At 57.4% G+C, this 15789-nt stretch overlaps 1 protein-coding gene across 2 annotated transcripts; it reads left to right on the top strand.

Moving 5' to 3' along the window:
- Nucleotides 1–207: 207 nt before the first annotated feature.
- On the top strand, nt 208–15633 carry RGS14 (regulator of G protein signaling 14). Of its 2 annotated transcripts, none has more exons than XM_046000816.1 (15): nt 208–422; nt 7541–7562; nt 7738–7916; nt 8282–8374; nt 8458–8601; nt 9006–9149; nt 9267–9378; nt 9695–9807; nt 10248–10454; nt 12148–12224; nt 12469–12595; nt 12678–12759; nt 12866–12912; nt 12995–13109; nt 13380–15633. In XM_046000816.1, exons 1-15 carry the CDS (start codon nt 378–380, stop codon nt 13580–13582), a joined length of 1710 nt encoding a protein of 569 aa, XP_045856772.1. In that variant the 5' UTR covers nt 208–377; the 3' UTR covers nt 13583–15633. The 2 variants fall into 2 exon arrangements, with proteins under 2 accessions (XP_045856772.1, XP_045856773.1); XM_046000817.1 differs by having other exon boundaries at nt 209–422; nt 10251–10454.
- The last annotated feature ends 156 nt before the right edge of the window (nt 15634–15789 follow it).

Below are 15789 nucleotides of genomic sequence, written 5' to 3'. Positions count from 1 at the left end.
CTCCTTCCTGGGCGCACAGAGGTCTCTGTGATGTGCTGGTGACAGTGTGGGGCACTGCCAAGGGTGCACTGGTGGCATGTGTGTGCCTTTGAACGTGCGTGTGTGTGCATGCGTGCATGTGTGTGTGTGTGTGTGTGTGTAGGAAGAGGCATTCGCTCTCTTAGACCTTGCTTCTTTCTGTGGTTCGGTTTCTATAGAGACACTTCCTGTGGCAGAGAAAAGAGGTAGTGAGCTGGTGTTTCAGGATGTGAGGGCCCGCAGGAGCGGAGCCGGGCTCTCTCTGTTGCCTGCCTGCCACCGTGCAAGCTCTGGCCGGGGCTGCCCACAGTCCCCATGGTGGGCTCTCCTCACAGCAGGGACCCGTGAACAGCGGCGGCATGCCAGGGAAGCCCAAGCACCTGGGTGTCCCCAACGGGCGCATGGTGAGTGTGGGCTCCAGGCCAGGCCCTTGGGGAAGGGGTGGGCACACCCAGGGTGGAGCCCAGGAGGCACGCCAGGCAGGGCTGGGCAAGAGCCTGCATGCTGCTCACGGGCGGGAGAAGTTGGATAAAAACAGGAGCAGGCTATGGGACCTGGGACTCTCCTCCTAGGACCTTCTAGAGGGCCCTGCTGGGGATCTGGGGCAATCTTAGAGAGGAGAGCAGAGTACAGTGGGTGTAGGCTTCTGGTCCCTACTGCCCCCCTCTCCGGCCACTTTGGCCCCATTTGGGGCAGAGAGACCTGGCATGCCCTCTGACCCTGCCTACCCCCATAAGGGCCTAGACCCCCACATCTGACTTAGTCTCATGTCCTGTCCCCTCACCCCATGTCCTGATGTCCAAGGTCAGATAAGGGGAACCCTCGGTGGGTCACTGCCCTTCAGCTGGACGTGCTCCAGAGGCTTCCTGCCAGAACAAGTAGTCTTTGGGCAGCCTGGGATGGCTCAGCCAGGCCAGGCCAGCTTGTCTTTTCTATCTTGGGCTACCAGGAAGGGTGGGAGTAGCTGGGTGTTCGGATGGCCCTGGCTACTGCTGCTGCCCCACCCCCTAAACCCTCTCCCTGGCTGCTTCACCTGTAAATCATAGCTGTGCTTGGACAGTCCAGCTTCTTTATGCATTCAGCTGATGGGGCAGACTGTGCTGGGCCTTCCTTCTCTCCCTAGGATACCAGCCCACTTGGCAAAGCCCTAGCCCCTCCTCACAACCCCAGGAAGCCAGCCGGTGTCTTAACCTCCAACCTAGCCCCAGCTTAGGACTATGGGAAAAAAACCAATGGGTCTAGAAAGAACCGGGTTCCAGCCTTGGCTCCATTGTCCCTTACTAGGGGCCCTCTTTGACCCTCAGTTTCTTCACCTATAAAACGAGGAAATTGGAGCAGTTCTCAAAGGCTTGTTGAGATGATTAAGTAGAATGATGAATATGAGGCCCTTGACCCACTGCGGGGGCTCGATAAATGTCAGCCCAATGCTTTCTTTCATGCTCAGCACCTCTTCAAGGATCCCCTCCCTCATTCAGAAACTGAGGTTGTACTCACACTCCTACCTCCTAATTACCAAGACCCTTCTCCACCTCTCCTTCTTCCAGTATCTGTTGCCCAACCCCAGGCTAGTTGAGTGGGAGAGAAGCAAACCCCACCAAGCTGGCCCAGTCCCCCACCTCACTGTCTTTACTATCAACCTAACTTTGAAAGTTCAAGAACCTAAGGTCCATGCACTCCAGCCCCAGAAGCATGATACTCAGGTGTGCTGGCCAAGGAGGATCATGTCCACTCTCACACCCACCCCAGAGGGCAGCTGGGTTGGTGCTGCTGAGCAGTGCCCAGAACTGGGAGGCGACTGAGGTTACCTGGAGACAGACCCAGCCTCTGCCCCTCCCATGTCAGCCCATGGTTTCTCTACCCCAAAGTCATTCAGAGAAGGGAGGGCGCCCAAGTTCTGCTCCCAGCCTTGGCAAGCTCACGGATACCCTGGTTCCCAGAAGCAAACTTCACACACAGGTTATCTTAGCTCTTTCTGGGTCTGTTCTGAACTCTCCATGTCACCTCTTGAAACCCTGAGGGTCACAGCTCAGCTGCTTGCGGGTCATCGGTCAGCTTTCTGAAACCATGCTCAGCTGGCGTGGGGAGGGACGGACAGGCAGGGGTGCACACAGGGGCAGCACACAGAGGCACCCCTGGAGCCAGTGGCGGGCTCCTTCTATGGGTTACCCCCAGAGGGAGGCTCAGAGGAGCAAATGACAAGCTGAAGGCGGCCAGCAAGTAGAGGGGCCTGTATCTGAGCTCGGCCTCTCTGACTCAATGCCATTGCTCCCCCACCTCCCAGAACTGCCTGGCTCCGTCCTCCCCCACCTCCCCCTGCCACCACCCCCACCCACGGCTGCCATCATTCCCTGCTGAGGCAGCTTCATTTGTCAGCCTCGTCTTTCTGCCACTCAGCTTGTCAGGCAGTTGCAATGAAACCTGTCACTTAGAGAGGCTCCCAGCCCCCTCCCAGGGACATCTCCACCCAAACCCTGCTGCCACTTCATTTGTTCATGCGGGCATTTAGTCAACGGCTCCTCTGTGGGTCTGCTCTGTCCTGGCCCTGTCCCAGGCACTGGAGACCCAAACTCATTGCCCTGGCCCCTCTCCTCAAGCAGCTCCCAGTCTGGCAAGGCACAAAAGGCACGGGGACAAATATCAGAATTCTATTCAGATTTGGGTAAGAGCCATGGGCCCGGGGTAGAGAAAGCTTGAGGGGGACCTGGGAAGGGAGACCTGACTTGTCGGAATATTTTGTGCATTGTGGGATGAAGTTCTTGAAAGGCTACGCCATATGGAAGAGAGGATGGCATAGGGAAGGGTCTGGATGTGGGGAGACATAGGGTGTGTGTGGAGGGACGTGGCCTGAGGGGAAGCTGGGCCTCAAACCTGGAGAGAGGTGGTTATCATATCCTGCCACTCTCAGGAGCCCCGCTTAGTCTTCCCACCTGGAGAGACCCGCAAGGCAGAGCCTCCTGGAGCTCTGCCTGCATTCTTGGCATCCAGCTCGGGGCTAGGGGTCAGCTCCTCAGGGCTGGCTCAGGCTGAAAGGGGTTCTCTGTGCATATACCCAGAGAGGATCTGGGGACCTCAGTTTCCCCAAACTAGGGTGAAATGAGATGATGGTACAGAGTGTCCAGCACAGAAGATGTTAAGTCAGTTGGCCCTCCCTTTGAGGCCTGACCTCTCCAGAGGGCAGAGTTCAAGAGGCCCCCCTGGGCCCTTTAGCCCTCATTGACTTTGCTCACCTGTGTCCAAAGAGCTGAGGCCTTGAGCCGCTCAGCTCCCCTTGTACATATCCTTTCGGCCCAGGGAGGAAGCTTAGTGGAGGGAAAGACCTCAGGCTCCAGCTGAGCACACCTGACTTTTAACTTCAGCTCAGCCACTTCCCTACCGTGTGACTTCTTTGGGTCTAAGTTTTCTCATCTGTAAAATGGGGCGAATAACACCTGCCACACGGGATAAAGATCTGAGAGAGCAAGAACAAGGGTGTGTACTCTCAGAGAGAGCCTGTCACTCACCCGGAGCTCAGCAGTGCTGGGCCACCCCACTCTCGCCTTGGTATCCTTGGACACCAGTGGCCCTTCCAGGGCCTAAGAAGAAAGTATGGCACACTGAGGCCTGACCATGGTCAGGGGAGTCACCTTCCACCACACCCTTCCTCATCCTTTCTTCCCCTTTTCTCCCATTCACTCACCACTTCTCCTCAAGCAAGCCCGGGTGGCGCAAGGCCGGCCCTGCTCAGCACAACTTCCCCAGGCCTGGGAGACTGGGCAGGCGGGAGCCCTGGGCAGAGACATCAGCATGAGGTCAGCTGTGATGGCATGAGATCAGCGGAGCCCCTGACGGCTGCGTGCTTGCCACATTCACATGCCCACTCACTTTTCCTCACAGTCCCAAGAAATTGGGAATGCTGAGCCCTGTTCTACCCAGGGGGGAAACTGAGGCCCAGGGGAGGAAGTTACTTGCCCTCGAATGGTGGAACTGGAATTGGACTCAATCCTCACTCCCTCCCACCTCCGGATCTCTGTCCCTATCCCACCTCAGCCCCAACTCTATGGATCAACAACCAGGGGGCCAGAGGGACAGGCAGAGGTGAACTGCAGGCCACAGACACGGGGCGTTCAGACAAGGATCCCTGGTAAAGAGGGTGCCAGGACCTCATGGGAGGGCAGAGGAGGACTGCTGGGACCCTGATGGCTGCTCATTAGCACCAGAGCCAGGAGGGTGCTTCATGGGAGGGAGTGCAGTTTGGTTCCCTGTACAAACCAGGGCTGCCCTCTGGGAGCTACCAAACTAGAAGGACAGAGAGGCCTAGACACGGGTGGGCAGAAGTGTGGTAGGCAGGAGGGTTCAGGGCAGCTGGTCTTAGGAGGGGACTGATGTCAATGAGTAGAGATTGGAGAGCAGTAAGTTCAGTGAGGGGAGTGGGAGCAGATACCCCGCAAGAAAAAGCAGCAAAAGCAGGAAACAGGAGTGTGAAGGGGTGTGGGGAACCTAGAAAAGTTTGATAAAATGTAGGGTGGAGTAAGGGGGAGGGAAATGGGGGAGGCTGATGGGGTTCATTAGTCAGGCCCAGGCTGAGCTTCAGCTGTGACCCAGCAACAGCTCCACCCCCCAGGGCAGGGAGCTTGGTCGCCCGCACGACCTGGGAGCCAGCCTAAAGACACGGACAATCAAGTCAACATGATGTCAAGAATGAAAGAAAACAAGAGCATGGGCTGGCTTGGGCTGCAAGCTCCTGTGCCCTGCCTGTGGCTCCAGGCCTGCCCCAGCAGCCACGGGGACTCCGAGCTAAGGAGAGCTGAGGGCAGGGATACAGGGCAGGGCAGAGAGAGGCCAGTGTGGGGTGGGGGGCAGAGGACCAGGTGGCCACCGTGGAGGGGGAGGCAGGATGGTTCCCAGAGCCTGGGCAGAGGATGGTGTCAGCAGCCCTAAGGTTGGCAAAGATGCAGAGCAGGCAAGATAGGCAGGTGTGGCAGGAGTAGAGCTTCCAGGAACAGAAGGAGGAGGCTGGAAGGGACCCTGAGCTTCAATTCTTGCGCACCCCAGGAGTTGGGTTTTTCTCCGGCAGCCAGCCACTGGAGCTGGCTCAGAAGAAGGGAAGAAGCCATCAGATGGGGGGTGCAGAGGCAGGGGGGTGAGGGTTCCAGTGGTGGGAGTGGGGCACCTGCGGGTGGGCTCCACGCCCAGCCACATTCTGTGAGAACTTTCTTTCCTCTTCAGCAAACTCTTACCTCCACACTCCCAGTGGGAGACAAGGCTCAAGGAAGAGCCAGAGGGTGTGAAATGGAAAAGGGCAGAGCTGGGATTTGTCTCTGGGTCTGGCAGACCCCAACACCTGTGTTCTTTCCTCTACAACAGAGCTAGCAAACTCCAAAGTGGAGCAGGGTCAGACACCAATACTAACGCAGCAACAGCAATGAGAGTGACCTTCATGCCGGATCATGCCCGATCGTGTTCTGGGTTCCTTATCTATATATTTAACTTATTTAGTCACAGCAGCCCTTTGAAGTCAGGGGAAGCATTTGCCCTATTTCTATAGAGAAAGAAATTGAGGCACAGAGAGGTGTAGTGCCTTGTCCAAGATCACACAGCACAAATGGGAACTCAGGCAGTCTGGGACAGCACCTGTTTCTATAAGTAACATAAATGCATCAAGCTGGCCTTGAGACCTCGGAAGAGAACGTGAGCCCCTTCCAGGGAAGCTAGTTGCTGCTCAGGGCCAGCCAAGGTTGTCACGCTGGGAAGAAGCTCCGGCTAGCTGAGGCATCACAGGAGTTTATGTGAAATTCCTGGTTTTTAAATGTGGGAAACACCTTTAAACTTACAATGAAAAAAAAAAAAAAAGTCTTGGGCCTCCTGGGTGGCTCAGTCAGGTAAGCCCACTTAAAAAAAATGAGGCTCAAGATATTAATAATGTCCTACATATTTCCAGGCCAGTTCTGGCCCACAGATGTGGGACCTGAGGTTCCTAGGGGAGCACGGGGAGCAAGGAGAGAGATTCTAGCTAGGAGGGCTGGGAGACATGTTTGCAGACCTGTTTCCAGCGGGGATGTAACAAAAGGACAGATGGGAGCAACTACTGTGACAGGCTTAGTGAGAATATAGGATCCGAGAGAGGGGGAGGAATTGGGGATGACTGAACCCAGGTAGCGAGAAGAAAGACAGGAAGGATGTAGGGAAACTGTTCCATGTCCTGCTTTGGTGGTGGCAGCGGTGGCTCCCTTTGGGACTGGCTGAGTTGGAAGGGCTTGTGGGACATCGGGGCAGAGATGGTAGCAGGAAGTTGGCTATGTGGGTTTGGAATTGGAGAGATGTGGGAGGAGGAAAGGGCCCAGGACAGAGTCAGGGAAGGGTAGAGGCCACCTTGCGTGGGTAGGAGATGAAGAGGAAGCTGGAGGAGCTGCTAGGAAGGTAGGAAGACCAAGAGAAACCACTGCAAGAGTCATTTTGAAAAGAGGGTTTTTTTCTATTTCACTAATGGTTGGGATTCCCAGAGAAGTCGGAGCTGTGCGTGGGGGAGGGGGAGGATGGAGTTGGTCTCTACAGCAATGCTATCCACAGTGGTCTATGGACCAGCGCATCAGCATTGCCTGAAAGCCTCTTAGAGATGGAGAGTCTCTGGCCCCATCTGGGCCTATTGAGTCTGAATCTCTGGAGCTGGGCTTCTACCACTCATTTCAATGCACACGAGAGTCTGAGAATGACTGTTCTCAACTATAAAATAGCATCCTGGGGGCACCTGGGTGGCTCAGTGGGTTAAGCCGCTGCCTTCGGCTCAGGTCATGATCTCAGGGTCCTGGGATCGAGTCCCGTGTCGGGCTCTCTGCTCAGCAGGGGCCTGCTTCCTCTCTCTCTGCCTGCCTCTCTATCTACTTGTGATCTCTCTCTGTCAAATAAATAAATAAATAAATAATCTTTTAATAAAAAATAGCATCCTGGCACCAGCCTAAGGTTGGGGGCGGGGGGCAGGGTCTCTCGGTTTCTCCCTCTCCAAGAGGATACAGTTGCAACAAAGAGATCACTGGCTATAGAGACACCAGCAAACACTGATACAGCACTTACCACATGCTGGCCACTGTTTCAACTGCTGGAAATGTCTTAAACTGATCTGATCCTCACAATAGTCCGAGGAAGGAAGTTACTATTATTATCATCATCCCCTATTTGCAGAGGAAGACGAACAAGTAACGAGTCACACAGCTAGTAAATGGCAGAGACAAGATCCAGAGTCTCTGCTGATAGCATCATGCTGCACACCTGGGTTTAGCCAGCAGATGCGATGGGAGGAGGGAACCAGGGGCAAATGGAAAATAAGCTGGCGTACTTCCCAGCCCACAGTGGTCGGCACATGATGGAAGGGGAGCCAGGAAGAGCCTGAGCAAAGTGCAGAGTAAGCAGTGACCAGGCTGGGAATGCCCAGCATGGTCCTCCAGGGGGAGGAGAACACAGCTCCAGTCCTGGGGCCTGAACCCAAAACTGTCCCCTTGAGAGTCCACCCTGAGCTATGCTCTGACTGCCTACCTTGGGTCTCTTGTAGGTTCTGGCTGTCTCAGATGGAGGTAAGTGACAGAGGGTATAGAGGAGGCTTGCCTGGGGTGGGGGAGGGTATGTGGAAACAGGGTGGGGACACCCCTGTCACTTGCTATCTTTCCAGGGAAAATACCTGCGGATGGGGTTGGGCCAGGGGCTGGGGAAGGCCACAGGGTTCACCACCACTTGTCCATCCACCTACAGAGCTGAGCAGCACGGCGGGGCCTCAGGGCCAGGGCGAGGGCCGAGGAAGCTCCCTCAGTATCCACAGCCTCCCTAGTGGCCCCAGCAGCCCCTTCCCCACCGAGGAGCAGCCTGTGGCCAGCTGGGGCCTGTCCTTCGAGCGGCTGCTGCAGGACCCGCTGGGGCTGGCTTATTTCACTGTAAGCCTTGGGGTGGGATTGGGAGGACAGATGGCAGTGGCCACTACAGTGTGTGGGGGGGAGGGGGTTGGGCAGCGGGCATGGGAGAGGACAAGGATGGAGCTTCAGGCTGGCCAGAGTGGGATTCCTCTGTCAGCTGCCTCCTCGAGCCTTTCTTTGGCACCTTCTTCCTGTTCTCTCAGCAGGGAACTTTCCTTGTCTCTGCCTCTCATTTTCTCTCTGTGCTTTCCAACCTGGCCTCATCTGTCTGTCTGGCCCTACCTGCCTGACTTGGCCTCTTGGCCCTACCTCTATCCCAGGCTCTTTGACTGCACCCCCTGTCCGGGTCTCTGTGTCCCTAACTTCCCTCTCCTTCTCTGTGCTAGGAGTTCCTGAAAAAGGAGTTCAGCGCCGAGAATGTAACTTTCTGGAAGGCCTGCGAGCGCTTCCAGCAGATCCCAGCCAGTGACACCCAGCAGGTGGGGGAAAGGGGGGCTGGGACAGAGTGGTGGGACCAGAGCCTGGGACATGTCCCTGAACTTCTCTGTCCCTCCTGCAACAGCTTGCTCAGGAAGCCCGCCATATCTACCAGGAATTCCTGTCCAGCCAGGCGCTGAGCCCAGTGAACATCGACCGGCAGGCCTGGCTAGGAGAGGAGGTGCTGGCAGAACCCCGACCAGACATGTTCCGCGCGCAGCAGCTCCAGGTGACCTGTTCCATGGGTCTCTTGGGATTAGGGGGCGTGGCCTTGGAAGAAAGCGCAAGAGGCGGAGCCAGATCCAGGGGCGGGGCCGATTGTAACTGGTGGGATGTGGGTGGAGTCGGGTACGGAAAAGGGCAAATTTAGATGCCAGCGCCAAAGTGAGATGCAGTGTCAGGTCGTGGGTCAGAGGGCGGTACCAGAGGCTGCAGTGAACAGGGGCTAGAGGCGGAGCCTAGCTGAGGTCGAGGCGGAGCCAAGGGGGCGGGGCTGGACCCAGGAGTTGGGTGGGAGGGCCTAGCGTTTTGCCAGCCAGGTTGGGGATCCAGCCAGCCCTGAGGGCAGGGTCAGGTCAGCCGGTGGCGAGCAGAGCGCCTTCTCCGGCTCACCACCCCGGCGCGGTCCCGCAGATCTTCAACCTGATGAAGTTCGACAGCTACGCGCGCTTCGTCAAGTCCCCGCTATACCGCGAGTGTCTCCTGGCGGAGGCGGAGGGACGCCCCCTGCGGGAACCTGGCTCCTCCAGCCCCGGCAGCCCGGACTCCACGAGGAAGGTGCGGACGGGAAGCTGTGGGCAGCAGGGGGCCGGGTGCCGACCTGTAGGGGTGTGCCCCTGGTCTGCACGCGGGCTGGAGCCCAGCCCGGTGCCTGAGCCTTTCCTGTACCCGCAGAAGCCGAAGCTGAAGCCCGGGAAGTCGCTGCCGCTGGGCGTGGAGGAGTTGGGGCACCTGCCGGCTACTGAGGGCTCTGGGGGCCGCCCCCTCCGCAAGTCTTTCCGCAGGGGTGAGGATTGGAGGCCCCAGAGAAAAGTCGGGGTGGGAGTTTGGGCAAGCTTTGAGAATCCCCACTTCCTCCTACTTGTCTCATAGTCTGTAAATCTGTAAAAACCGAAATAGAGGTCCCAGTGACCACCACGTTTCCCCGCTGATTTGGTTTCTAGATTAGAGCAGAAGTTTGGGAAGCCCCCTCAGTAGCAACACTTCCATGGTCCCAAGACGGGTTAGACCCCTGCAGGAGGGCTCCAGCGGGGTCCCCCTGGTTGTGGAGAAGGGGGTGTAGGGAGCAGGGGCTGTTCTGCTCACTGCTCCCTCTCCCCTAGAACTGGCAGGCGGAGCCCCAAACTCAGCCTTACGCAGAGAGTCCCAGGGCTCCCTCAACTCCTCTGCCAGTCTGGACCTTGGTTTCCTTGCCTTTGTCAACAGCAAATCTGAGGTGAGCGGACTTCTGGGGGAGATGAGGCCTGGGCTAAAACCACTACTCATGCACCTTTGGGGGACCGCCATCACTCACAGTCACAGTCCTCGTCCCCAATTCCATCTCCTGCTGCCAACCCCTCATACGCCTTACTTTCTTCCTGTCCTCACCACCTTGGGCCCCTGCGTGCTATGGGTGTACATTCTCCTTGTGTGTGTGCACATGTGGGGGCCCAGGTGTCCCCAGCAGGTGTATGTGGGTCAGCGGGAGTACCTGTCTCTAGGCGCCACTACATCTGGGTGAGCATATCTATGTTGTAGGAGGAGTGCCTTTGCCTGCCTAGAAGTATGCCCTTAGGCATGTGCATGCGTGTGTGTGCCCCAGTGACCTTACCTGTGTACCTCCCTGCATGTCCCTGAATGTGTATACATGACCTTCCCTCTGCTCCTGCCCGGAAGCAGAGCCACCGGAAGAGCCTTGGGAGCACAGAAGGTGAGAGTGAGAGCCGGCCAGGGAAGTACTGCTGCGTGTACCTGCCTGATGGCACGGCATCCTTGGCCCTGGCACGACCTGGCGTCACCATCCGTGCCATGCTGGCGGGCATCTGTGAGAAACGAGGCCTCTCTCTACCTGACATCAAGGTCTACCTGGTCGGCAATGAGCAGGTGTGAATCTGGTCTGGTCCCCAACTCTCACTCTCCTCCTGATCCTGACCCCAACCCCATTCCTGTCTCTGTTCAGCGAGGACCTCAACCCCAGTTCCTTTCCTATCCTCACCCCCTTCCTAATACCAGTCCCCAAAACAACTCTGCCCCTCCCCCTATGCCCAACTCCAAAGCAGCCTAGCACCAACTCCTCAAACTCAGGCCTCCATCCCCATCCCATGAGAGTCCCATCCTTACTCCCCTCCCAGCTTCCAGCTCCACCCATCATCTTCACTGGGGGGAGAAGCATGGCCAGAACTGGGCCCCCCCCATGACTCCCAGAATTCCTACTGGCCATTCTTGAAATGGCCATCAGGGGCACCCAAACGCACTGAGCCCATGAAAAACTTTTCTTGAGGTACAAATGAGCGTTAAGTTTTAGAGAGGAGTCTAAGGAAAAACTCACTTTGGAATAAACCATCCCGTAAGGGGGATCTAAAGAAAGAATGCTGCCTTCCAGAGAGACCCTGCAGGATTTCCTTCACCCAGGCAGGACCTAAGGCCCTGCCAGTTGGGTAGGCAGAGGGACCTGGGCCTGAGCTCTGTCCTCCAGGTCCACAGGATGGAGGTGAGCCTGACAGGATGTGATCAGGGAAGAGAAGCTGAAGCTTCAGAGAATTTCTGGGAAAAGGTAGGCTTTTTTGGGTGCTGCCAGGAAGGCTTCATGGAAGAGGTAGCTGTTGATGAGGGGAGAATGAGGGGGATGGGGAGGTGTTTGCCTGCCCCGTGGAGTTGTCAGGAGAGGATATTCTAGGCAGATGGAGCAGCATAAGTGAAGTCCTGGGTGTGGGTAAGAAGTGCAGGGCAAGTTCCAGGGCCTGGAGAGTGGGACCAGGAGGGCAGCCGTGGGAGGAGCTCTGCCCACTCAGGCCACCCCTGCAGCCTCTGAAGCCCAGATGGGCATTCACGACTGCTAAATATAACTCCCCACCCACACTCCACCTGTCCCTGCAGCACAGCAGGGACCTATCCCTGGAAGAGCCTCCCTCCCTGCCCGGGGCTAGTGCAGACAGTGGGAACTAGAGGGGCAGTAGTCACTACACCTACTGTTTATGTACCTACTGTGTGCCCGGCACTGTGCGGACACTTTACGTCCTTCTGGCCTCACCACAGTCTTGGGGGAAGAGGGCTTGTTGCAGTGAGGAGACAGGAAGTGTCTTTGGTAGGTGGGGATGGAGAGAAGTGGACAAGTGTCAAAAAGGGGACAAGGCCTGAGTAGCTGATCAAAGGTGGGTGGTGAGGAAGGAAATGCATCCAGCTGGTCTGACTGGGTTTCACATGCCTGAGAGAGATGGCCTGGCCTGGGAAGGGGCGGCCCCATGATCCAGGACGTAGGCCTGCTCCTTATCCAAGCAGCCTCATTGCCATTCTGTGCTTACCCCGCTGCATGCTTCCTGTGACTCCACTTCTTTTCCGAAGCTGTCCAACCTTCTGGGCCTCTTCTCCCTGGCCTTGGCCATATTAGGCTCCCAGTCTGGCCAGGTGGCTTACTCCATCTACATCTCTACACCTCACCAGCCCTTTGGCCCTTGCTTCTGACCCTCAGGAGGCCCCAGTGGGCGCCATGGGAGGAAGTGAGGTGGTTCCCTCGGACCCTGGGGATGGTTGGGGCGGGGGAGAGAGGGACTCTGAGACCTTCCTCCCGCATCTGCAGAAGGCCCTGGTCCTGGACCAGGACTGCGCGGTGCTGGCGGACCAGGAAGTGCGGCTGGAGAACAGGATCACCTTCGAGTGAGTGCCCCACCTCCCAGGCTTGGGGCCTGGGTCCCAACCCTTGTTTGGGTCGCAGGTCAGGCTCTTCTCCCTTTCCTGTCCCAGCGCCTCGGGCTAACTGTGTCACTGGAACTAAAGGCCCACCCCCAACTGATCCCACCCCCCAGTTCAGGCTCCGCCCCCTCTTAGACCTGTCGCGGGTGGGTTGGGGGAGAGGCGGAGCCCGCTCTCCGCCCTGCCGCAGCGCGAGGGTCCCGTGCAGGGTCGAGTTGGTGGCTCTGGAGCGCGTGGTGCGGATTTCCGCCAAGCCCACCAAGCGGCTGCAGGAGGCGCTGCAGCCCATCCTGGCGAAGCACGGCCTGAGCCCGCAACAGGTGGCGCTGTGCCTGGTGAGCCGGGGGACAGCGGGGCGGGTCAGGGGCGGCCGGGAGCTGGCTGCCTGGCTCGCGGGCTGCTGACCTGTCCCCACAGCCAGGCGAGAAGCAGCCGCTGGATCTGGGGAAGCTAGTGAGCTCGGTGGCGGCCCAGAGACTGGTTTTGGACACTCATCCAGGTAGAGAAGCAAGGCCTTGGGGCTTGGTCCCTGGAGATGGCTTGGGCCCAGAAGGAAAGGGGGCCAGGTGGGAGGCAAACACTAACAGTGGTGCTCTCTGTCATAGGTGTGAAGATTTCCGGAGCTGGAGACCTAGCGCAGTGCTGCAGCCAGGTGAGAGAGGGAAAGGGCTCCCCCCCCGCCCATCCACCATGCCTCCCCTCCCAGTTGTGGCTCTGACTCCACGTTCTTACAGGGCGGCCAGCCTAGAGCCCAGAACAAAGCCACCCATCCCACTCCACTGTCCCTCAACTCGCTGGCCGAGGCGCCCAGTAGTATCCCTGGGAAGAGGCAGACCTGTGACATTGAAGGTACTTTGGGGATGGTGGGAGCTAGGGACTAGAAGCACTGGGGATCATTGAAGGTGGGTAGTATCCGAGAGGCGTAAACTGAGGCAAGGACCTGCATGTCTTTGGGGCTGGAAGAGTGTCCACTGGGGCTAGGGGAACAGAGTGGCTGAAGGATGGGCGGGGGTTGGGGAGGCTGTGGTCATAGGAAGGGCAGCGAGATGGTGGTGGGCTAGCATAGGCAGGTCTGCACCAATGGGCCTCTTGACTCTATGCACCACCCCACCCCCCCAGGCTTGGTGGAGCTGCTGAATCGAGTGCAGAGCAGTGGGGCCCATGACCAGAGGGGCCTTCTGCGCAAAGAGGACCTGGTGCTTCCAGAATTTCTGCAGCTGCCAACCCAAGGGCCCCATTCCCAAGAGGCCCCACCACAGACTGTATCAGAGGTCCAGCCCAAGGGGGACTCCTCGGACTCCACAGCCCAGGCGGCCCTCTGACAGCCGCCCAGCAGTCCAGGCCAGCTGCACGGCACCTGGTGGGCCAAGCATGCTGTGGGCCCGCTCTGCATGCTCTGTCTGTGCCATGAGTGTCCTTGGCCCCTTCCTGCCATGGGCAGGCCCGCAGGAAGAGCTGGAAGGCAGTGGAGAGCGGGCTCAGAGGAGCCACACCCCACAGCTGCCACCACTCCGTTCCTCATTGGTTCACTCCCCCAACCCTTGCTGCCAGGCCACTGAGGGGAGGTGGGGCTAGCCTCCCCAGTACAGGCAGGCCCAGCACAGAGGGGTGGCATTGGAGTGCGAGCCTCCCTACCCCGGGCAGAGCCTCAGCAGGGAGCAGGACGAGGGGCTGGCCCCTCGGCAGGGAGCTGGTATGAGTAAGTCCCAGGGGTGCAGGTGGGCAGCCCCTCACTACTCACACAGGCGCTGCTGGACGTATGGATTTTGAAGTTGGCCTGGGGCAGCTGGGTTTGTCCTGGATGTATGATATTGTTATTATAATAGTAATTATTATTCTCCCATGAAGTGTGTTCCTTGTGTGCCTGTCTACCCTGGGTACCCCCCCCCCCCGAAACTGCACTTCCTCCGTCACCAAGGTTAGTGCCAGGAAGCTCTTGGGGACCTCAGGATGTGCCCCCTGACTTCCTGTTGTCAGAACTTCTCTTCCTGACTGCACAGAGTATTGAAGTGTGAATATGAGAGATCAGACAGAGACAGGAGGGACGGAGGAAGGGGAAGGAGGGGAAGATCCTTCAGGGGAGCTGTGTCTGTGCCCCCTGTCACCATGCTCTTCCTCAGTCTCTGGATCTGAGCAGAGTACAGTGTCTGGATGTTGTCCTCTGCTTCTAGTGGGGCTCGAGTGTCTACAGACATGGCTGTGGGCTCCTTTGGACGCATTAAGGGCCTTGTGGAAATACTGGTTGTTGCACTAGGGCAGGTTTTGTCCCTTGTCTGCTTTGGCTGGGTGGTCATCCCTGTTTCTAGACAGCCCACACATTGAGGGGGAGCAGGAAGGACCTCCCAGAAGGAGGGCCCAGTGTATGGGCAGAGAAGCCAGACTTGGGCCCAGAGCTGCTGAGCTAGAGGAAACCAGGGGACATGAGGACCTCAAGGGGACACCTGGGGAGTGAGGGGCCCTCCTGACCCTGAGGTGGTCAAGCTCTCTTCCCCAATCCAGTTCTTTGTGCTTGCTGTCCCCTCTGCCAGGAATTGGCGGCCCTCATCATGGCACCTCTTCCTTGAAATTCCTGAGACAGATCAGTTGGGTTTGCTGGCCCATCATGCCTTTCTCCAGAAGTTGAACCCAAGCTTTTCTTGAGGGCCTTCAGCCTTTTGCTCCCTCTACCCATTTTGCTTGGCTGGGTTGACCAGAATCCTTAGCTGCTGGGGGTGGGGGTGGGCTCATGACGCAGGCCTGGCCAATCAGAGTTTGGTGCAGGGACAATTCTCTGACCTCAGTCATGGTCATCTACCATCTCCTGGGACTTTGAGCAGATTATGCAGGGAGAGAAACTGCATGTCAGTGAAGCCAGCACAGGAGAGTGAGACTGAGAGATAGAAGGAGATTCCTTACCAAAGCTACCTGAACACCTAAATTCACCCAGGCTTGAAGTCACCCACCCCTAGACACCCTCGTTTAGGCAAGGCATCACATTCTTTCTGCATGCATGTGCCTGTGGCTCTGAGTAGGTTTTCTAGGACCAGCAACCGCGAAAGTCCTACTTCATCCTTCAGCTTGAACACCTCAGCGGAGCCTTCCCTGGTCACAGATGCTGTGGTCTAAATGCTTGTGTCCACCAGCACCCTCCAAATTCACACGTTGAAATCCTAGTCCCAAGGTGATGGTATTAGGAGGTGGAGCCTTTGGGATGTGCTTGGTCATGAGGGTGGAGCCCTCATGAGCGAGGTTAGTGCCCTTATAAAATAGAATCTCCACCCCTTCTACCCTGTGAGGACGGAGCAAAAAGTTGGCTATCTACAACCTGGACGAGGGCTGTCACAGACACCAGAGGTGCTGACACCCTGACCTTGGACTTCCAGCACCCAGAACTGTGAGAAATAAATTTTTGTTGTTTATACATCTCCCAATCTCTGGTATTTTTGTTATAGCAGCCTAAATGGACGGATACCAGATACAACATTCTCTGTACCTTTGTTCTGGACAATGCTGTCTGGTTTCCTTCCTTCACAGTGCTCATTGCACTCTG

The sequence above is a fragment of the Meles meles genome, chromosome 3 (assembly GCF_922984935.1).
Source record: "Meles meles chromosome 3, mMelMel3.1 paternal haplotype, whole genome shotgun sequence".
NCBI classification, from domain to species: Eukaryota; Metazoa; Chordata; class Mammalia; order Carnivora; family Mustelidae; genus Meles; species Meles meles.
Note: the sequence above shows the minus strand (reverse complement) of the source record. Positions and strands in the feature narration are given on the sequence as shown.